Source organism: Archocentrus centrarchus, chromosome 22, assembly GCF_007364275.1.
Source record: "Archocentrus centrarchus isolate MPI-CPG fArcCen1 chromosome 22, fArcCen1, whole genome shotgun sequence".
Classification (NCBI taxonomy): domain Eukaryota; kingdom Metazoa; phylum Chordata; class Actinopteri; order Cichliformes; family Cichlidae; genus Archocentrus; species Archocentrus centrarchus.
The window spans coordinates 3,530,440-3,553,171 of record NC_044367.1 but is presented as its reverse complement, the minus strand read 5'-3'; the positions used below and the strand labels follow the sequence as shown (position 1 = coordinate 3,553,171).

Genomic DNA, 22,732 nt, shown 5'->3' with positions numbered 1-22,732 from the left:
ACTCATCGCAGCGTGTCTGACCGTCAAAATCTCTGTAGGTGATGCTGCTGAAGCCATGAAATGTTAAAATTCCTCAGAGGCACAAAATGGCCTACAAGCCTGAGGGACAGTGTTTGGCTAAAATGTTGCATCACGTGTGACATATGGACGCACACCGAGCAGACAGAAGAGACTGTTCTGTGCTCCTCTGTCATCTCCCTACTCATTGATCATTGATGAAGCTTTGCAGAGGAAACACTTTGGACGTGCAGCTGCTGGCAGAGCAGATACACGGGCCTCTCTTCTCTTAGTGACTCCCACTGACGCCGAGATAAAAATACAGAGGCATCAATATTTATAGCTGGAGAACTAAAATGGACAGCATCATGGCTGCAAAACAGAAAAGGCAGGAGAACATGTTGGCAATTTATAGGGCCACCTACTTTTTTTTTTTTTTTCCTTTTTTTAAACAAACACTCCTCTCACCACTGTGGTGCAAAAATTTGCTTCACGGTGGTCATGGTGGCTTAGGACAGAATAAGGAAAAGATGAGCCTTATTAACAGCAAATGTGCTGTTTTGGAATTAGACCTGGTGGGTTGGATTCATCTGAGGGAACATCGGAGTTAATATGGGAATCATAAAACACATAACACGGACGTCAGCTCGCAACACTGTGGCCTCTGCTGTTCAACATGAGTCAGAGGTAATTAGTCTAAAATTCTTTAAAATCTTGCTATTGATAAACATCACTGACACTGATATAAGCCACCAACAAAGCTCCCAAAATACAGATCACATCAGTCGGAGGTGTGTACAGAGTAAAGCAAATTTTACCAACACTCTTGAAATGAGACAAGAGCTTCACCTAAACTTTATTGCCCACACTAATGGCTAATCTCGCAAAAAAATAGTTTAGTCCCACAACGTACATGAATGCAGAAATACCAGAGTTCATAAAATATGTTGATTTCTTTAAAATACTTTTTTGTTTTTAAAGTCAGACCTATAGTAATCATTAGACAAAGTAGAAAAACATTACAATACAACTGTCAGCAAATATTGACACTTCAGTTTTTGTATCCAGCTACTAATTGTAGTTCTCAGTTTTACTTTGAAATAATGACTTATTCAGATAGATGATACATCTCTCTATACTGTGATCTATGAAGGGCTTTTGTCAAAGAACGAAGGGCTCAATTATACTTTGTTTTGAACTGTGGTTTAGATTGATGCTGAAGGAACAAAATAAAAGCTGATAAACTTCATGTTCATGGATTGAAAATATGTATATAAAGAAGAGAGCCTGCAAATATTCACAAGAGATTAAAAACAGTACATCTGTGGCTTTTTGGCCATTGACAAGATTTAAACATTAAAAATAAAAAATAAATCAAGTTGAATCTTTTATTTTTGTTGCATTTATTACCACTCACCTTGAGGTCTCTGTGAACAATGTGCTTCTGGTGGCAGTACTGCACTGCTGATACAATCTGCACCGAGAAAAAGACGAGCGCTGTTTAGTTAAATGTCTTGTGTTGTGTTCTCAGACTGTGATAAAGGATGTGGTGTAGGAGGAGATGTGGTTCAAACTAACAGGAAAGATACAACTCAGCTAAGGTGGGGCTGATGACACCGACGCCAGAGCGGTGAGAAAACGGGTTTGAGCAGTGGCTCTGTTGTACAGTCATCTGCCTGCTAAGCGTTACCAATATCACAGCACAAGGGGTTCCCTTCAGTCACACATTTTAGATTTCACTGTATATATATATATTTTTTTTTCAAATCTTATTTTTGCATTTCAGTTCCAAAAAAGCTCACAGGAAGAAAATCTTAATCTTAAAATCTGCTTATGAAGTGACTTATCATAAAAACCCCCAACAAAGTTCTTCATTACACAAATTAAGATTGTTTTGATCTAAATCTGATGACAGCACAGGCTGTTTTACTTACTTATGATGCCAGACCACTGTCCTTCAAAACTGATTAAACAATACAGCCAAAAAGATGCAGAGACTCTGAGTGTTGAAAGTGAATAAATAACACCCAAGTGCTTTGGCCAGCCTCTTATCACTTCACGTAACAGTCGACGGCTTGTTTGACTGTCAAAAACAAGCCATCGAGGTAAGTGATGAGGGAGGAAGCAGGTTTGGACATCTCATCAGTCTTAACAGCAGAGACGCTGCTGTCCTCCGAGGACAGCGTCCTGTCTGAAGCACAGCCAGGAGCAGAGGTGCGAAACCAGAACACTGCAGGGGGAGAAAGCTGGGTACCTGTCTAAATTTAGCTCTGGCCTCTTTTTCCTTCATTCTTCCATGTGCAACCAGGTAGTCAAACACCTCTCCTGCAAAAGAGAAAGAGAGAGAATCAGATAGGAGAAAGAGCAAGATTGAGGAAAGCATTAAGAATAATGAATAAGCAGTAAGGAAAACGCAGAGATACAAAAAAGGTAGACAAACACAAAATGAATCACAGCTTATAAAAATCTGCAGATAAAAATAACTTCTACGCAGCTGGCCTGCACCATCACCCATGTGCATGGTTCGAGGGTGTTTCTTGACCATATTGAGTTGAGCTCGGTGCCGCTTCCTCAACACTGAGCCTCTCCTGGAGGCACAAAGCTGCCGCCGAGCTTGGCTCCACAGCAGCAGACCCTTCCCTTGGCCCACACTTCCAACTAAAACGTGACTGTGCTCCCTCATGTGTTAATTGAACTCAAGTTACTGGCGTGTGCATGTGCACGCTCACACTCGGCTGAAGATAGGAACTAACGACATAGGAAAGAAATCTGAAACAAAAACGAACACCTCCCCCACTTCTCCTGAATCCTCCAAACCCTTCCACTCTCAGCGCTGACCTGCAGAGGTGGTCAGAGTGTGCGATTCTGTACGTATGAGCATCAATTCATTGGTGCTCTCTGACTCAACTGCTAAACACAGAATGAGCATGCTAACACTCTGCATATCAGACGTAAAGGGCATACTGTATGTTGTACTTAAAGATGAGAATAGGAAACAAATCTGGAAAGCACCAAGTAAATTCACTACTCTTCAAAAAAGATATGAATGTACATATTAATATAAATGTATTTGGGGGGACACTTTGCTGTCTTATAGGAATTTGATACACAAGATTACATGGCTTCTTAAATTCTGACATAATAAATTTTCTGCATTATCAAATAATCCTGGTACAACATCTTGAATTGCACTCCTCAGACTCAGGCCTAGTTCGACCTCACATTGATTTTTCCTGGAACTTTTCAAAGTCCTGCACTTTTGTCCAGGGAGAAAATGTAAAAAATAAAAATAATTCAATCTGACCGTGATGAATGGTATAAAATCGTCTATCAACTAGTACAAAACAACTGAGTCTGAGACTCTTTGAGGTTAGGATGCCATTAATGGCAATGCTAACATTATGAGCAGGTATTTTATCACGCTATTAGCTAAATGGCACTTTTTTTTTTAAAAGGGAACCTGGGGGGGGGGGCCTTAAGATCCTGCCTGACTTCTGAGAAAAATCAATGACAAACTGAAAGTAGCATTAGATTTACGTCATTAAGAGCTAATGCAATTGGCCAGTGATCAGCGTTCCTATCTCAGATGTAATGTGATTTGGTCCTCGACAAGCAGGTCTTCACAATTTGGCATCTCTGCTCAGCTCAGCAGTCCAATAATAACCAGCTCAAGCAATCGATGGCCAAGTGTGGCTTCTGTGTATGCATGACATGACACAAAATGAGAATTCAGAAAACTTTTTCCCAGCCAAAGACCTACAAGTGGAAACTCCAAGCCGGGCCTCTTACAGCTAGATATATCTCAGTTTGCAGGGTCCAAGTAGGGATAATTTATCGTGGCGGTTGAGTGGTCCCCTTTACTCCTCTTCATTTACCGCAGCACAAAAGCCAACAACCAACCCCTCAAGCAGACTGGTGAGAAACCCTCTGCGAACCTGTGACAAAGGCACCCACAGGCAGTTATGTGGGTGTTACACCTTGCACATCCACGACTATGCAAGGGACTGCTTTCGGAGGATGACAAATTTGTTTCCGGGGATGAATGTGAGGCTCTGTGGCAGTCTGCATGCTTTCAAAGTTTTTGTGACGAGACTTGGACAAAGTAGAACAAGAAAAATGCCTACATGTCTTTCTTCAGCCGTGTGAACAGCACGGTCAAATTCAACTAATCCCAAATTCACCTACAGAAACTTTGCTACCACTTTTCTTCTTGACAGATCTTGTTGACCAAGGGCTTTTAATGGACACTTGTTCGACTGACAACTGAAAGCATTTTTACCTAAGTGGAGGACCAACAGTTGAAAGCTCAAATAACTGACATTATAGCAAACTTCTGTTTTTCTTTCAGACGTGCAGAGCCCCACTGAGCTGATGGTAGCTAACCAACATGTTTTTCCTGCTCTGACTCGCCTACTGTGTGTAGTGGATTTGTTCAGTTTCTGCACTGATTCATACTTATGTCACCATGTTTCAGCTTCCAAGGAGCAGCTTTAAAATCTCACATTTTTTTCCAAATATACTGTGTAATGCTGTAATTTACGGGTCAAAGATTTCTTAAAATGTGCTGATAATTTCATAAAGGGTTTCTTATAAAATGCTGTAATTTGGTAATTGGGAATATATTCAACCATATATACCTACTTCCTATTTTCTGTCAGAAAACAGGAACTAAGTACCACAAATGATTATCATATTGTATAATACTGTGAAATGGTCTTGAGTCACCCCTCATTTCTTTACATTTTGCTAGGAAAATGGAAAATAGGTGCAGCAATTTATTGAAATATGTGCAAATATACATGGGAATGCAGTACATGAGGCAATAACGAGAGTTTGTACGATTCCAATGAGTTTTAAAGTCAATATTTGGTGTGACCACCTTTATTCTTCAGCACAGTCTGAACTCTCTGAGGCAGCTTTCTTGTCTTTTCTTTAAATAGTCTTCAGGAACAGTTCTCCAGGCTTCTTAAAGGACATTCAAAGCTCTTCTTTGGATACTGGCTGCCTTTTGTTCTGTTCTCTGTCAAGATGATCCCACACTGCTTCAATAATGTTGAGGTTCAAGCTCTGGGGAGGCCAATCCATGACTGATAGTGTTCCACTGTGTGTTTTTCTATCCAGGAACGCTTTTACTGCACTGGCAGTGTGTTTGGGATCATTGTCGTGCTAAAAAAAATGAAATAGTACTGCAGGTACTGCACGGGGGATTATAATCTGACTGAACTTTTCTGTGTTCATAATTCCATCAATTTTGACAAGATCCTCAACACAACCATGTTTTACAGATGCTGCAGACACTCAGTGTTGTACCACTCCTGGTCTCCTCTGTACAAACTGATGATTTGAAGAAGAAAAAAACAAAACAAAAAAACAATTAAATCTGGGATCATCACTCAATAAGACCTATTTTTCTGCTTTTTGTTTTCTTATAAAAAGGACCCAACCTTCAGACAGTGCTCATCTGCTGTAGATAATTTTAGGCTTGCCGCTTCTTTTTTCCTCCACATGTCCAGTTTCCAGTATGCCTATCAAACTGTATTATCATTAGGATTTTTCATAGATTGAACTAAATAAATGGGACTAACTAGAAGGGCATTCAGTAGAGTGCCCTTCTATTCAGAGATTATTCTATAATACAAAGTATTCCTGGATCCAGATCACCAGCAGAAGTTAATCAATTTTTCCTTGTACCACCCTCAACAGCTCCAGAGATTTTCATTGAAATCTGTGCAGTTTTCAAATGCAACCAAAAACATAACCTCTCCACCTATTGGTGGGTGAGGTAAAACTGGTCAGATCCAAGGATTAGGAAGAAAATTAGTGGAAAAAGCAGCCAATGTCTAAAGAAAAACTTTGAAAGACCTGCAGAAACCCTGAAGAAGTATTGCTCAAGACCACTTTAAAATAAATTAGCAGAAAGTCTGGCTCCTTGGAAGGAAAATATAAAGAAATGAGTGAATTTTGCACAGTACTGTATATTTAGTGTTTAGAAGGTAGTTTAATGCTCAAGCTATGGACTAAAACTGTTGTTGAGCTCTTTGTACAAGTAATCTTGCAGTGTGCAGACTATATGCTGCTCCCAAGATATAAATTATTAACAAGCACATTTATCATGTTTGGTGTTAATAAATTATACTTTGGAGCAGCGCAGAGCGCAGATTTCTACCAGCTCTTGTGTGCAGCAGCTGCTATTGCAATTGTATTATATTGTGTTGGTTTTTATTTCTGCGGTCTAGGAAATTCTCAAAGTTCTTGGGCTTATAAAACCATCAAATTTGTTTAAAACCTAGTTTTATTTCACTATATGGATGCCTAAGAGTGGAATAGTAAACAGTTCATATTCATTTAGATTTTGAGAATTTGAGGTTTGACATAGTTTGTGTAAACAGGCTTTATCTCTTACACTATAGGAGTGAATTATTTTTTGACCATATAATTTTCCACATTCTGGATCTAATGATCCTCCTTCAATCATGAACAAGCTTTGCTGTCAGACAGAACTTATTTTTTATCTTATTTAGAGGATTCTGACTTATCCTCATAAGGTTAGATACAAATATGTGAATATTGTCCCTATCTCACAATGGGAAAGAGTCCTTTTACAAAATTCCTGGATCCAGATCACCATAAAAATGTGGTCAATTGTTCCTTGTACCCCCCAACAACTCCAGAAATTTTCATCAAAACCCGTTCAAAATTTCCCGAGATATCCTGCCAACAGACAGACTGACCAACGTGACCGAAAACATAACCTCCCTCCACCTCAGTGGGCGAGGTAATTAACTTTAAAGTATCCATAAAAGCCAGAACCACAACTTCAGCTTAAAGATGGCACAGAGTAACAGGGCCTCTTATTTTCTCCTCCATCTTAAAAAACACTTTATTGGAAGTGCCGATGGACAAAGTGAGTGGGGGCTTGTTGCTTACTGTCAGTGTGAGCACCACATGGCAGCCAGTCGACTGACCTGCAGAGCGTGAGCACAGAACTCACAAGTTCTGGTATTTCCATTTCAGCGTGTTGTGCAAGTTAACACATCGTACAAGATAAATAAAAACCACACAGTATCTGCCAGCTGTCAAGGCTGAACCTTGACTTTAGAAAAGATCTGCTCCAGGAGTTCAAGCATGGACACAAACAGACTTCCGACAGCAACATTTTGGCTCTCTTGAACCAAATGATGCACTTATATATAAACTCTTACACTCCTCTTGTTTTGTAATTCACAAGTTTGACATGTTGGAGACACTTTGCTTTCAGTTACAGCAACTAAATGTTAAACATTGTATCCAAGTCTCACCTCCGCTGGCGTACTCCATTACCAAGTAGAGCGTCCTCTCTGTCTCAATAACTTCAAAAAGCTTGACTGCAGGAGGGAGAGACACAGAGACAGGCATTATAAATTCAATTATGGCGAAAGTCGGGAGAGATCCAGACAGAAGCAGTAATGAATTCAGGATCATGAACATGAAAAATTATTTCCAAACACACACCCCAAGCGAGTCGAAGAAAAGTGAAGTCACGTGGAACTGTGTGTGTCGTGACCATGTAAGCACATCACAGTCGAGCTGAGCAGCACTCAGTATTTATTGTACAGTCCAAATACTTTTTCCCTTTTTAAAAAAAAAAAACAAAAAAAAAAAAAACACTGCAGTACTTCTCTGATATAAAAGGACTGTGTGATGAGCAGCTGAGAGCTGCACTGCTAAATATAGACAAGGTGGGATGAAAAACAAAGAGAACGAGGGAGGAGAGAGAGATAAAGAGTTTAAGGGCTGGTGATAGCATTTACTATGACTCTGGTAATTACAACTACATTTTTGCTGAGGAAATCATGGAGAGGAAATGAAAAAAAAAATAATTAGCAGGAAATCCCCATTTCAAAAACTAAACACATCATGGCAGACTTCTCCGATGCGTTTTGTGGTAGACACATTTGTATGTGTGTTTGTAAAGAGGAAAAAACGTGATTTCTAGGTGCATAAAGTAGACACATTACTCTCATTTCCATCTCTACATTTTTGAGTCGGGCTGCTGTGCTCATAGCCAGACCTGTGACGGGCACATTCCGTCTCTATTATGTTATAAAAATCCAAAACTAGGAAAACTGTCTGGAGCGGAGTGTTTAAAGCCGTCTGAAGCTTTTGGTTCAAAGGAAATATTTATAAATTCAATGAACACATTTTTTTTTTTTTTAACTTTGGCCTTTACAGGTCCAATTTAATGCCTAGAACCAGGAATAGAAAATGTATTGATTTGTACGGTGCACACACGGTTATTTTTTCCTTAAAACTCATCTGCTGCACTGGCAGTGTCGGCACTTTCTCAGTGTCTGTATGTTTATTTTTGACTTTTGGTAACCACATCCTAAGAAAAGCATAAAAATAAAGTCATCATCAGTAGGATTCATGCTGGCTGGAAAACAAGCTATGTGATAACCAAAGAAAACTGTGGTGCACATTTTTCAATATTTTTCTTAGATGTTTTTGGAATAATTTGTCCAGATAAAACATAATAATAATAATTACTAATTTCAGCACTAAAAGCATCCCACTGGTGCTACACATTCCATGTTCAAGTTCTCCACAGCTGAGGTTTTGTGTAATATAGGCTTCTTGCTGCTGTGGTTTGGTGTTTGTTGGCATTTTTTGCTCTTGCAGACAACTGTGCGTTGCCAGCATTTGCTACGGCTCCAAACAGTGTGCGCGCTCTTGTTTACTGAGCATATTCTGATTCCAAAACAAAGCAAAACAAACGGTCCTCCAGTTTGAGCCTCAATTACGTGCAGTTATCCACAGATGAAGGTAGTAAAGTCTGTGTGTGTCATCTGGGACAGCTTCCTGTTTTCCACATGTATTTTATAAAATGACAAGAATGTAGGGTTAGACCTTAACTATCTAAAATGTTTCTGGTACTTCAGATGGTTGTTACATGTTTGTTGGAGCCTCCATCTAGTCAAAACTCTCCTGTGACTTCTACATGAACCAAAACAAAGGAACTAAGAAGCTTAACCACCTTAAAGCATTGACAAAATGCACATGTGACTGTCTAACAGAAAGGTCAAAGGTTGACTGTATAATTGTATGTCAGTCATCCTCATCTACACTTTTAGCACAACAATATTCTGAACTATCCACATTTTAAAGCTCATCATTGAAATGCTGTATTTTTGTACAAAATCCACTTACCTATATTGGGATGATTCAAGATCTTCATTATTCTAACTTCTCTGAAGAGCTGGAAATGAGAAAAAAAAAAAGAGGAACTTATAATTCAGCATACAGACAGCACATGGTCCACTGAGACACAAACCACATTATTCAACCTCAAAAGATAAAAAACACAATAATAAAAGCCGTTATATGTCTGAGCATTTTTATGCAGAAGTCAGCGTGAACTCAGACTATCCCAGCTGGACTGCATGTGTTAACCCCGTCCCTTTTCCTCATGATAAAACACAACCACAATGCAAAGAAAACACAGACTGTAAAAGTTTCAGTGCAAATGCTTTTTTTAAAGGACTATTTCTAGTTGGCAGGTTTCAGACACGCCGTGTCATTACAACAGGAGATAAATTCATTCTGAACAAACATTTTTAAAACTCTGCGGTGTTTTCTCTAGGCTGATTGCTTCGGGGAGGCAGGTTTTCCACAGAAGCCGATGAACACCTCCCACCCACTCTGTCCAACTGCAGTCATAGCCTGCCCGTCTGATTTCAGACAGCGCAGCACTTGTTTGGAAGCTTCTGTTACATTTACAGTAGGCTAATGAGGTGTCAACACCACAAGTAAGCCATCTTCTCTTCTACCCATCTCTACTCCTGGACTGTGTTGAACTCTTCAGATTTAAAAAGGTGTGGCCCAATACTTTTGCTCATTTAGTGCATCTGTTGTTTCACACTTCTGAGATAGAAAAAAAAAATGTAAGATCATTCTTAATAATTAAGACTTTTTAAAACCATTTATTAAAATGTAATTAACGCATCATTAGATTCTCCAGTTATGGGATTTTTCTGTCCTGGTCTGCACAGTGATGATAAGGAAACACATAACGAGCTTTCCGTATCTGCACTGCTTTTCTTATTGTTAGCTTGCTCCTGTTTTTAGATTATTGCTAGCATGGCATCTTGGACTCATAAAACCAAACACTGGCCTCTCTACTAACCAACATCAGCAACATTTTGTCAGAGAAATGTGATCATTTCGTTGCTGCTGCTGGCACAGCATCAGGCGTACAGGAAACCCTGCAATACGGTGTCATTTTGAGACACGCTGCCAGGCAAAGCTGAACATGTGGCATCAGATCTCCACCCCTCACAATAAGACAACACTTAGTTGACATGCTTCCTCATTAGCATTCGGACTGACCACACCAGCAGATCTTTAATGGCCAAAAATCCTTGTTAGAAAAGCCTTCAATCAAAAGAAAAATTAGGTTCAGAAAATGTGTTTCCACTGCATTTAGATTTTTAGCCAGTAAAAGTGGAAGCATATAAAAAAAATAAATAATCACATAAAACTGTCATCTTTTCCATAAATGAACAAAATGTTTCAGCAGCACCATAAAAGGATCTTTTACGGCATCACTTTGCTGAATTTTACAGCTAAAACGTCTTCATGAGTCAATAAATCTTTGCGAAATTGTGCATTTCCCATATTTATCCTTTGGCTACCCAACTGTTCTGCATTTCTCTTACCAAGTCTGTGAAATGTCACAAACAGTAGTCAAACCTTAAAAGTTTTAGAGTTCTAACACAAGTGTTTGTCTGTAATACGACTGATATTTACACTGTTAATCTTATCTGCTGATCAACAAATCAAACTTCAGCAGCACTACGCACAGCACAATTTTATTTTCCTGATGACTGAACTGTTTTAGCAGCATCTCGTTGAGACAATCGATTCCTTCTCATTTGCGGATTTGTCTCAGGCGGTCTGAGCGACAGACAGCAAAGGGTCACTGACACATTCAAACCCACCGATCCACCAGGACACCCTGATAATGCTTTCTGTCCTGAACCCTGGACTGCTGGTGTCTGCCTGAGATGCAAACAGATGGTTACACATAGTGGGTGTTGTGTTTGCACTCTGTATGGTTTTGCATGCCAGGCTGCTTGAACACACAATTTCTTTTCCCTTCTGCAACAGCCACAGTGCTGACAGTCAGAGGCAATGAAATATGAACCTGAAAGTCCAGTTTGAGTAATGGACTTTGAAAACTGTCACATGGCAAAACACAGTGCACTGTTATGTATAGTTACCCCTAGCAGCAGTAATTGTGACTGTAAAAATACACCCTTCAAACATTAGGGCTTCTGCCAGAAAGTATATTTGTTTAAAATACCATTATTTCTGCCTTAAAAGTCAAATATTTGTCCAGCAATGGAATCAGGGAATTAATCCTTTTAGTTTAGATATAATGTAAAAGCTGCTACTTTGTTACAACTTCGCACACAAGACATTCTTGCTTTTCTTTTTGCATCACTGGGTAAGATCTGAGATATTAACTCACAGGCGACTACATGCAAACTAAGAAATTAAATTTCTTTTAAAGATCAGTGAATAATAATATTAAAAAAATACAATAAATCAAGTCCCTATCCTAGTTTCTATTAATGGGGATGGCAATTCTGTATCACCTATGTGTAAAAAAAAAAAAAAAAAGAAAGAAAGAAAGAAATATTAAACCATCAAACTCACTTCAAACAGTAATTTAAACATTCAGATCATGCAGGGAATGCCAGTTATGGGACATATTGAGATAATAAATCTCCTTTCATTCCTTGTTCAGAGATGATTGAAGGGTCAATTATGAATTCCACTTAGTGAGGCCTTCAGGAGTCGACCGCTTTGAAAGCCATGCAAACAAAGTGAGCCAGGAGTTGTCTGGCTACTGCCGAGGACGAGGAAGAGGAGCACTGGAGTGAGCTTGAGGTCTCCTAACTGTCATTACATTCTGCCTATGAGCCTGCTCTGCCCATCATTATACTCAAAATACTCTCCTGAGCTCTCTGAAAGTACAGGGGAATAAATCTAAGCTGGTTTTCTGTGTGACAGTGGAAACCTCTTCACTGCAGCTCAGAGAAGAACTCCCATCTTTCCTGCTTACAAGAGAAAAGCAGCAGCAGCAGCTTTAAGCAAAGCTCTTCAGGATAGTTACCTCATCAGTGACAGACCAGCATCAATTTATCTTTTCTGTGTGACTTTGGGAAGTCTTCGGTACAATCTGTGCTGTCCTATTTAGCACGTACAAGCCTTCTGACACTTGGGTGGTTATAAAAAAACAAAACCAAGTATATGGGAATACTTTGTCAGGTATGCTATGCAGTAAACAGAATTAGTGGAAAAACTCAGGAGAGACGGGGCTGATTCACCACATAATCCAACTATTAGGTAGTCGACGCAAACCGGCTGGTGATCCAGTCATACCACTGCAATAATGCACAGCTGTCTTAATTAGGCAATCCATCTTATGATCGATAGAAGGCACCTTTAGGCCACATGACACACACTTTGAGGGTAAAGTCACACCTGAAACTGGCTATTGTCAGACTGCATTTTTGTTACTGCATTTCCTGTTTAGTTTAAAATGGCCTCAATTACATCAGATGTGAGGCCTGTAAACAAAATCTCATGGGTGCTACATTAGATCATTTACAGGAGGTTTTCTTTATAAAAAAAAACCTGTCATCCCACCAGGATAGATGCTTTGAGCTGAGTCAGATTACAGCCCCTGCAACTTCAGCTAAGAACGATAGATGTCTGTGCACTTTTTGCAGTAATCGACCCCGGGTGTTTACTTCAGCTGGAAGAAAATATATCCAGATGGCAGTTTTCCTTTACTACATTTAGTTAAGCTCACCTTCTCAGTGCACTTATTTGGCCTCTCTAAAGCTCCAGTGTTATTGTTTTCATCCAGATGAACAAATCAACCTATCATTCAAATTAATAGCTACCATCACACCTCGTTTATGAGATTCAGAGAAGCCACCAGTGAAAATGAACTTCAGCACTGGCTTCTTGAATTCTCTCTTCTCAGACCGTATATAAAAGAAAGATGTAGCTACCATGATGTAAACCCACTGGTTTGTTAACTCACTTTTTTTTTTGTTGAGAAAACCAGTATTTTGGTTGTCACCATGTTGGTTCTGGGAACCAGAAGTGACCATATATGGACAGGAGTGTATAGTGTTAGGTTATTAGTTAACATGACCTGGATCTGCAGGCGTAGCTTGCAGCTACAAAAATGGCTGAGAGGGCTTGCAGACAGCTGGCTTCCTGGCAGACAGCTGCCAGCTTCGGGTGCCTGTAACTGCCCGTCTGTAAAAGCAGCCCAGACCCCAAACTTTAAGCCTTCAAAAACTTAAGTTGGACATTGTAACATGGGAGTCTTTAAGGACTGGTTCAGTTTTAAAGCTAGCATCAATTGGTTCCTTGCAGATCTGGCACTTCTACATTAGTTTTACTTTTTAGTCAGAGGGTTTTTTTAATAGCTCCCAAGGTCATGAATACTTAAGTGACTTTCAAAGCCCATTGTCTTGAATATTTTTGGTGGCTTACTCATTCAAATGAATGAGTAAGTGTGTCCAAGCTTTTGACTGGTACTGCACATTTGGCTCAAATTCTTTAACAAATTTTTCTTCAGCAGGAGTAACTAACTGTTGTTAATGACAGCTGTGGAAAGATTTCATGGAAAAACTTCATTTTGAAGGTTTTAATAACAATTCTAAAAGCACTCAAGGCAAAAACAGACCTGGCAGTGGAAGTTGTAACAGACTAAGCTTCTTACTGACACTGTTTACATTTAATCAAGACTTCCAATCATCATACTCCTTCCCTGACCCCTGTCCAGGATAACAAGACCACCACAGCAGGTCAGGACAGAATGACAAGAACAGAGCGGGAAGCTGGAAGCTGGAAGCTGTTTGCCAGGAGCCAGTGACAGATGTGAACGTCGACTCATCTCCGCCAAACTATTAAGAACAGAGGCTGAAAATAAACATTTAGGCTTCTGAGACGATACCTCCCCACCCCCCTACTATCAGACTCTCGCCAAGTCTTCCAGTTACATAAGAGGTCAGGACACAGCAGTGCTGGCTCTGATGCAGGTTGGCTGTTTCACCGGCACCAGCTCAAAAGGTAAGACTAGTGCAAAGAAAAATACATGAGATCCAGACATTCAAAACCCATCCGAACCTGAACACAACATCACATTCACAAACATGAAATTATGTGATGACCGTCAGCTATTAAAAATACTTTGGATTTAAAAAAAAAAAAAAAAAAAAAAGTTTTTCTTGTTATCAACAAAGCCAATGAAAAGACCAAAACCAAAAATATTTGGTCTCAGTATTATCCTGCTTCATCTTCATCCAGGCTGTCTGTGGCTCTCTGTTCTGTGCCCATTGGTTGCTTCTGCAGATGTAAATGATTACAAACCCACACAACTTTAATCCACTACTTAAGTCCACAAAAATCAAGACAAATTACATTAAATAACACCCATTTTCACAACTAAACTTTCCTCTACCTTCCAAGAATATCTCTTTTGCAGTGGATTAATCTTTTTGACATATTGTACTCTCATTGATGGAATGGTCTTCACATTCAGGAACTTTATTCTTCAGTCTGTATATTAGATTAAGTTATCTGATGTAACCAGTTCTTGAAAGAAATTGACTTATGAACTAAATTCATCTACAAAAAAAACCAATAAGAGGCTGTAAAATATAACTGTCAAGGCAGACACTTATAAAGCAAAAAGGTAACTTTACTGCTGCTACAGCACAGGTGATAAGGGTGTAACCTTTCTTTCAGTTTGAGATTTTTCAGGTTCCTGTCAGATGGACTGAGTCGGTTCTGGGATGAATGATGACGATCCATTTAAAATCATCCTCTGGATGTTCAAAGAAATATCACTGAGTTTTCCATAAACCTGACCTTTTACATACAACTCAGAGGTGCATCTGAAAATGCAAGTTTCTAGTATAAAATGCAACCCACCAGCTACATAGTACACATCATGTTCCACTCTATGTGATGTCCTACTATGACCATGTGAGCATAGTGCAGACAATAATCCAAAACAAGTGGGTGTCACATGCCTTTCACACCCTTTATCCAGAGAGCACCCCATTTGAGCTTTGCCATATATCATCTCTGATAATACTGGTATGAATTTGTGTGTGATATAAAAATGTCATAATGCAATATCATTGCTATAACATGTGATTACACTACTGCACACAACAATGAGACAAGGCTGGGCATATCTGACAGCAAGAGCTGGATGGTGGATGGAAATCACTGATGCCATCACATGGTGGCAAAGGAGGGCTGTAAGTGGTTAAAAAGCTGGACTCAAGATACAGCATGCAGACATACAACATACAATATTTAAACATGCAGAAAAATATAGGTTGAACACACAACCTTTTAGCATTATGCTTAATTGTACCATTATTTACAAGTAAAGCATGCCATGGTTTTCTAATAAATAAACAAAGTAGAATACAGAAGCTCCAAACTGGCCAGAACCACAAAATATCTTGATGGCACACATTGGCCACTAACAAATTCTTACACAAAGCACGCTGCACGGGACTGTTCACTTACAGTTAAACAGGACAACGCACACTTAGGATAAGTGTATGGAGGCAGACCAGGAAAACTGGTCTTACCCAGCGCTGATACTCAGATCCATGTCCTGTATTTCCTTCATGAGCGTTCACTCCCTGCTTGTTTGCTGACAATGAAATAGCCATCATATGGACTGTAGTTGCAGCTGTTAATTCTAATGATCCACGAGACTTTGCTATTTTTGAAGGATTTATTAATAAACACAAAAATTACTTTCAAAGCCATTATCTTATTCAGTTGTGAACTTGTTTAAAAAACAGTGGTCATGGATTTGACAGCTCTTAAGCAACTTAAGATCCAACACCTCCACTATTAAAAACGTATTTGAATATTATACAGTAGAAATGAAAAATAACCAATAAACTAAAAAAAAAAAAAATTATCAATTTTTGAATTGGTAGTTATAGATATGCAGGTCCTCCCTCTGCCAAGTGGTGCTGCAGCACCCTCAGCACCCCTACTTTCAACAGTTAGTTTAGCATTAAGACCAAAAACAGGAAACAGTTATCCTCACATCTGCCAGCACTCCTGTGGCTCACTAACAAATTACAGATATTTCCCTTGTCTGACGCATAAAAAACAAACAAAACAAAACAAAGTCCTACTAGCGTGGAGCTGGCAGGAACTAGCCGTTTCCCCCTTCCTCATTCTTTATGCTAAGCTAATCAGCTGTTATCATACAAATGGTTGGACAGTAAAAGTTTGCCAAAAGAGTTACGGTTAGGTCAAGACCAAGGCCAAAACTTACTTGTTTAAACGAGTGACTCTGCTATGTATTAAAGCCTGCCACAGTCACTGCTCTAATTATCTAATCCACGTCAGGACTTCCTTTAACTCTAAATCTCAAACTCAATAACCAAAAGGAAAAAGGAAAAAAGAAAAAAGGGAGAAAAAAAGCCTATAAATGGCAACATCTGACAGGAAGGGGAACATTTAATGTATCAATCACGAAAAAGCTCTAAAAAGCCTTTAAATGTGGCTTCTTTTCCCAGCTTGTTCCAATTCCTTAAAATAAACATTAAAAAAAAAAAATACCAAATCTCTTGTTGAACAGTAGGAAAAATAACTTGACAGGCACCTAAAAGAGTTTTTATTCTTGAGTGTGACAAAGCAGTAACCTAAAAACAACAAGGACTGCCAACAAAAGCCTCGCGCTTTGTGTTCCTGTGAACAGCGCTGTCATGACTCAGTGTTTTTCTGTCAACGTGGTGTCACAGCCAACGCCAAAGGGCCCGGGCCTCTGAGATACAATGGCCACAATCAATGGAGCTTTGGAAAAACTGATGGAAAACCACTGGCCGACTGCTGAGAGGGATGAGGGAGAGAGGAGCAGAGCGGAAGGGTCCAGCTCAACATCAACACCCAACATCATCAGCGTCACCACCAGCTGCAGCCCCACTGCTCTGCCTCGTCCTCGCTTATCTGTCTGACAAGGAGAGCGAGGCAAAAAAAAAAAAAAAAAAAAAAGCCTCGGGAGCTGCAGCAGCAGTCAATATCATTCTGACTTCCCCGAAACCACTTCCAGGCCCAGAGACAGAACTAAAACGCACAGCGGCACGGATCAAAGCGACCACGCACACACATTTCTACTGCTAATGATTATAGACAAAAAGAAGAAAGAAACAGGGTAAGGGGTGGCTAACTCTCAACTCACTGACTTCAAACTGTAAAGTGAAACTGCCATTCACTAAGCTGCAAAAGAAGCATTCACCCTCAGCTTGTGAAATTTGCATTTTAAAAGCAAATCCACTTCCTGATTTGGTTGATTTAACAAGGAAAACAAAACCGTTGCTCCCAGTTGCAGGACAACAGTTCAGCGTGAACTAGGAAGAAGCTGAGAGAGAGAAAAAAAAATGTTTTGTTTCCAGCAGATCCAGAAACCAACAGCGAAAAACATTCAAATAGGACAAATCTACATCTTATAAGCCTGTTCAAACTGTTCCATTAAGACTCCTTTTTGAATTTGTTCAATGAAAAAAAGCCAAACCTCAAACCATACAATCCCCTTTTAAGGCCTCAGGTTTGAAAAGTAGAACAGTCAACATGGAGCTAAATGATCTTTCCTGCTGCAACAGGCTCATACTAAAATAATAAAAAGAAGCTCTTAATTCACCCCAGGAAGCTACTGTATATGGAGAACACAGCTCTGTCTCAGAATGCCCTGCTTCCCACTTACACAAGTAACACTCAATCTGTTGTGCTTCATGAATTAGTAAATGAATTCTGCCACATTATAAGAGAAGAGAGAGAGAGAGAGAAAAAAAGGAAGGGGGGGATAAATTACCTTCTGAAGGCTGTTTGGGTTCAGCTGTGTCTTGTCTATTATTTTAATTGCCACCTGTAGAGAGAAAAAAAATGAATCGAAAGTGAGCTAAGTGGCACATTAGAGCAGAAAAGTGTGAGAGAGAGGAAGTGGAAGATGGCACTGAAATTAAAAAAAAAAAAAAAATAGACAACAGCTGAGAAAAGGAACTCAATGCTCATGTTTTTCCAAACCATCACTTGAAGACTTTAGAACCAAACTAGGAGGGTTATTAAACAGTCTGAACATCATCTTTGAGTTAAAAATATGTCTTAATGCACCTGACAAATTATCATCTACAGAATCAGGAGAGGACAAAAGGCAGCAGAGCAGATTCAGTTCCTTAAATGTCACGGGCTGCATTAGGAAGAAGCTTGCCCTTTCTGCTCATCAATTATGAACAAATCAAATGTTCAGCTGCTACGGATTGCATAGAAAACAATCATTACTGCCTACAAGATTTACAGTGACAAACGGTAGGTGCATGGAGCTGGCAGGACTAGGTTTTACCTTTTTTTGGTACAAATACTGTTTCAACAACATACACATTACAACAAAGTTTTTAGAGGCTGTAAAGTTTCCAGATTCAAGCACTTTACAAAGTGTTACTCCAACAAAATAGTGCAACCCTGGAAACGCAGCATTATCAATCAGGATCTATTTGATCAAAGTACAGGCAAACAACATTACAAATCTGACCACATTCAATGGTAGCTTTAGGTGCTGGACAGGTTGTGAGACTCAGTTCAAAGAGGAAATGGGATACAAATTAGGTATGATCCCAGCAAAGTCATCCAGCTCCTTAACCACAGGATTTAGCTCATTAGCAGCGTGATGGTGATGCAGTACTTTCTAGAAACATTTAATTTAGATTAAAAAAAAAGCAAAACAAAACACCCAGCATCACTGGACATCTTACCTCTCTGCCTGTGAGCATGTGTCGGGCCAGTTTGACCTTGGCAAAGTTGCCCTTGCCAATGGTTTTGAGCAGCCGGTAGTTGCCTACGTGGGGCTGCTGTGGCTCCTCGGAGGTGCGGGGTCGCACGCCCGTCCGGCCCGAGCGTGCGCTGATCTCCTGGCGGCCATTACTGTGAGACGTGTGCTGTGGAAAAAGCACAATGTTAGATGAGCACTTGCTGGTGAATGGCTCTTATGTGCAACATCTACTTGTATCAGCGGTGACTCATGTCGACCTGCTGTGGCACTTTGGCTCAGCAGGAAAAAACACTGATATTTATAGTTGTGATGCAGACAAAGAAATAAGCTTTTCTTCCACCAGCCAGAGATGGCTGATAAACTCAGTCCTACCCCAGCAGTTACAGAGTTTCATCAGTCAAACATCAGAGCCCCAAAGTTCAGATATTTCCATGAATATTTTCCTAGTCACTTTAATGACTAGGAAAATATTCAACTACCAGTTGAACAAGGTCCAAATAATTAATGCAAGTTAATGGGCAAGATCAAACATAGTCCATTGTTTATACTGAAGAGGCATTATAAACCATTATAAACAGATGCTTCAATAAACAAATGACATTTCAGCTCTCAGAAATGTGTAACACTGTGCACAAAGTCAAATGTGGATAATGCTGGCAGTGCTAGCACCAGCAACTGTACTGTATAACTGCACTGAACATGCTTATGCATTGCCATAATCGAATGTTTATATGCCATGTTTATTCTAACTCAGTCCATTTTCATTTTCTAGTTGCAGCAAACCTGCCTCCTCCCCTTTATTAATGCATTTTCTGTAAACCAGTGAAATATGATCATTATACGATCATCATGACAAGGCTGTTAGTTATAATATGGTATTAATAGATAAACATAATTTGTCTCTGTTGCTTGTTAAAGTGGCAGAGTATTTGAGGGCTGTTTAACGCAATCAAGTCCTGACAATAATCAAAACACCACTTAAAAAGCCTGTGAAATACTATATGCCAAAAATTGCTTATATGTATTTTTTTTTTTCCAAGGGGTAGGAGAAGTTCCTAAACTACCCTTCAGTTCTCTGTTATAAACGCTGCTCCAACGCATTGCTTTGAATTGGCCACATGCTTACAAAGGTGCTTATCAAACAAACCTGAAAAAAAAAAAAAAAAAAAAAAGGAAGTAGCACATCCTTTGATGGGTTTACAAAGGTTTCAAAAAGGGTCTTATATACTGCTACCACAGTATTTGTGGTAGAAACTGTTGAGAGGAGTCAGTAAACCAGGAAAATCTCCTTGCAACTTCTTTAACCGTTTAAACGATATGCACACCAATATCTGGCATTTACTGCTAACTAGCTGAACTAAAACCCTCGATACGCTGATGAGCATTTATTTCTTCTTGTCAGTGTTTTCACCTGGTCAAAGTTTCATGTCATGACTTTGAGATTAGCAAGAGAAAGCTGTTATGGAAAAGAACACACGTGGGTGGAGACAGCGGTGGTTTGTACAGCTCAGCTTGCTGACGATTATATACAATAATCACAAAGCTCTGCATATGCTCTGACTGCCAAGTGCAACCGATCAACTACTCATTTAACTCCAGTTGGCTTCTTTATTATACATTTTAATTTTAATAAAAAAAGACTTAGTTAACAAGGCACCATTCTCAATCTGAGTACATTTCACGACCACTTTAAAAACAATAGAAGTGAGACGATGGAGAAACGTGCCTCTACACACACTTCCTGAATCTGTACGAGCACAGTGAACTGTCGAGAGTACAACGTGGAGAGGAGTCTTCAGTGCTTGAAAAATAATAGATATACAACTGGTGATAAAGCACAATAACTGCATTAACTGCACAGAGCGAGGACATTCTCATTAGACAGAGGTTACTTCAGGAAACACAGGCAACAGCAACATGATTTTGCCTCAGTAAAAACTCTGGATACTACTGAAATGCAGCAAACACAGAAAACCCAAATGATCCTTGCCTGCATCTTTATCATGTAACTGAAGAGAAAACGCTCAGCGCTGTGATTTGTGGTGATGCACTCTGACAGCACGGCTGATACAGGGATTGATTTTTGGGTGTTGTGTCCAAAAGCTCTGCTGTCCCAAAAAGCAGACAAAAAAAAAAAAAATCTGGTGGATACAAAGTGCGGCCTCAGTATCGACTGCCTAATCAAAGCCTCATTAAGAGTAGTGGTGCACTCTGCCCCACCCGGCTCTACCCATCCTCTCCAGTCCCCAACCTGGCTGACCCCATTCACCATACAGAACAAGAAAGGGACATTGATAAAGTGGTAAATTAGGCAGACCTGTAGGTGTAACAAAATTAAGTATTCAAGAAACTGGGCAGAGATTACACCTAATAACAAGGCAAGACAAGGTCACTTAAAACTTAATTAACACTACAGAGTATTAAAAGTATCAGAGGAGTTAAAACACTGCAAACCTCAATAAGGTCACTTTAACATGTCCGCTAAGCAGCACAGACATACTTTAAGTCACTACAGGAATATTTTAGGACTTCTACAGTGATAGCAGAGGAGATAAAAATACCATCATCTAGGATAAGGTCACTGTTGAATACCAGACAGACTGAAAAGAAGAAAAAAAAAAAAAAAGCAGTGGAAACATTGGGATGTAGTTTTCATTACTTCTAATCCAAAGCACACAAAAACATCCACCTGAGTTACCACCATGTCTAATTTTCCACCTAACAACTTCCTGTAAGAATTACAACAACAATAAATAAGAAAAACTCTGCTTTCCTTTTCATTGGTTACTCACAAAGCTGCGGTGTCTCCTGGCTGCCTGGGAGCCTGTCATGTTTCAACAGGAAAGCACTGCGCCCCGCTGATGATGCCCATAGAGATTCCCACAACACCAGATTTTCCCAACTCAGAGCCCCGATAACCAAAGAGACAGAGAGGGAGACAGCAGGAGGGGGAAAGTACTGATCCCAGTCAAGCCTGCTACAGGCTGACACACCCAAACCGGAAACCAAAGGATAACATTTCATAATAAAGGCTTCCTGTCGGCTCTGTTCTTGTTGGTGACATGGGCTAGAATGCTCAGACTGCCAGCACATAACTTCATATTAACCTGCAACTAACACTTATTTTGGAAGTGATTAAACTGTTGCTGATCAACTTTATCTTATTTCATCTCATAAGAAGACAGTAGAAAAATGGCCATCATAATATCACAGAACACAAAGTCTTGTTCTCTCTGTCCAAACAATCTCAAAAAAAATCTCAAGTATTATAGATCCCACAAAACTGCAAATTATCAGCACTTCACAACAGAGTATGTTAAATTAATCCACAAATTGACTTGATCCCTTGTTTTCACCATTTTCTCTATCAATTTACATTTTTCAGTGCCTGCTGGTCAATAACAGATCGACAAAATTCACCACCACTTTTCACCCACATGTTCCTTTTGCGCAGTATGAGCCTTATCACCATCTGATGCTGCTGAAACTCAGATGAGTCATAAGACTCTGGTGGTAGTTCTCACATATTTGCATTTACACCCATGGAATATGGGGTAAATGTGTGGCAGAGATACAGTATAATGGAGATAAGAGGGAAAATATGTAAACACTGCATAATATACACAGTATTAAAAAAAAAAAAAGCTGCAGATGAAACACTCAGGATAGGAAAATTTGAAGTCTACAATATGATTTTCAGTGGAACAAGATCCAATGTCTTTATTCATTATTAATAAGGTATGGTACTTTGGTCAAATCTGCTTTTAATATCCTATATAAATCAATTTAGCCTTAACAACAGCGGAGGATCAAAGTTACCAATTCCATTTATACGTCGTGCTCATTTTGTAGTTTTTCTGC

The 22,732-nt window shown here is 39.5% G+C and overlaps 1 protein-coding gene across 18 annotated transcripts in view; it reads right to left on the bottom strand.

The window, feature by feature from the left end:
• The window catches only part of mark3a (MAP/microtubule affinity-regulating kinase 3a), a 48,290-nt gene that overhangs the window by 24,390 nt on the left and 1,168 nt on the right, over positions 1-22,732 (bottom strand). For 17 of the 18 annotated variants that reach the window (XM_030718365.1, XM_030718372.1, XM_030718370.1 and 14 more), the window contains exons 2-7: positions 18,855-19,037; positions 17,918-17,971; positions 9,184-9,232; positions 7,296-7,361; positions 2,252-2,322; positions 1,415-1,471 (exon numbers count right to left, since the gene is read on the bottom strand). In XM_030718365.1, the coding sequence (XP_030574225.1) occupies positions 1,415-1,471; positions 2,252-2,322; positions 7,296-7,361; positions 9,184-9,232; positions 17,918-17,971; positions 18,855-19,037 (480 nt within the window). Of the gene's footprint in view, positions 1-1,414; positions 1,472-2,251; positions 2,323-7,295; positions 7,362-9,183; positions 9,233-17,917; positions 17,972-18,854; positions 19,038-21,663; positions 21,802-22,732 lie in introns of those variants that run through there. The other variant, XM_030718367.1, reaches the window with a different exon arrangement.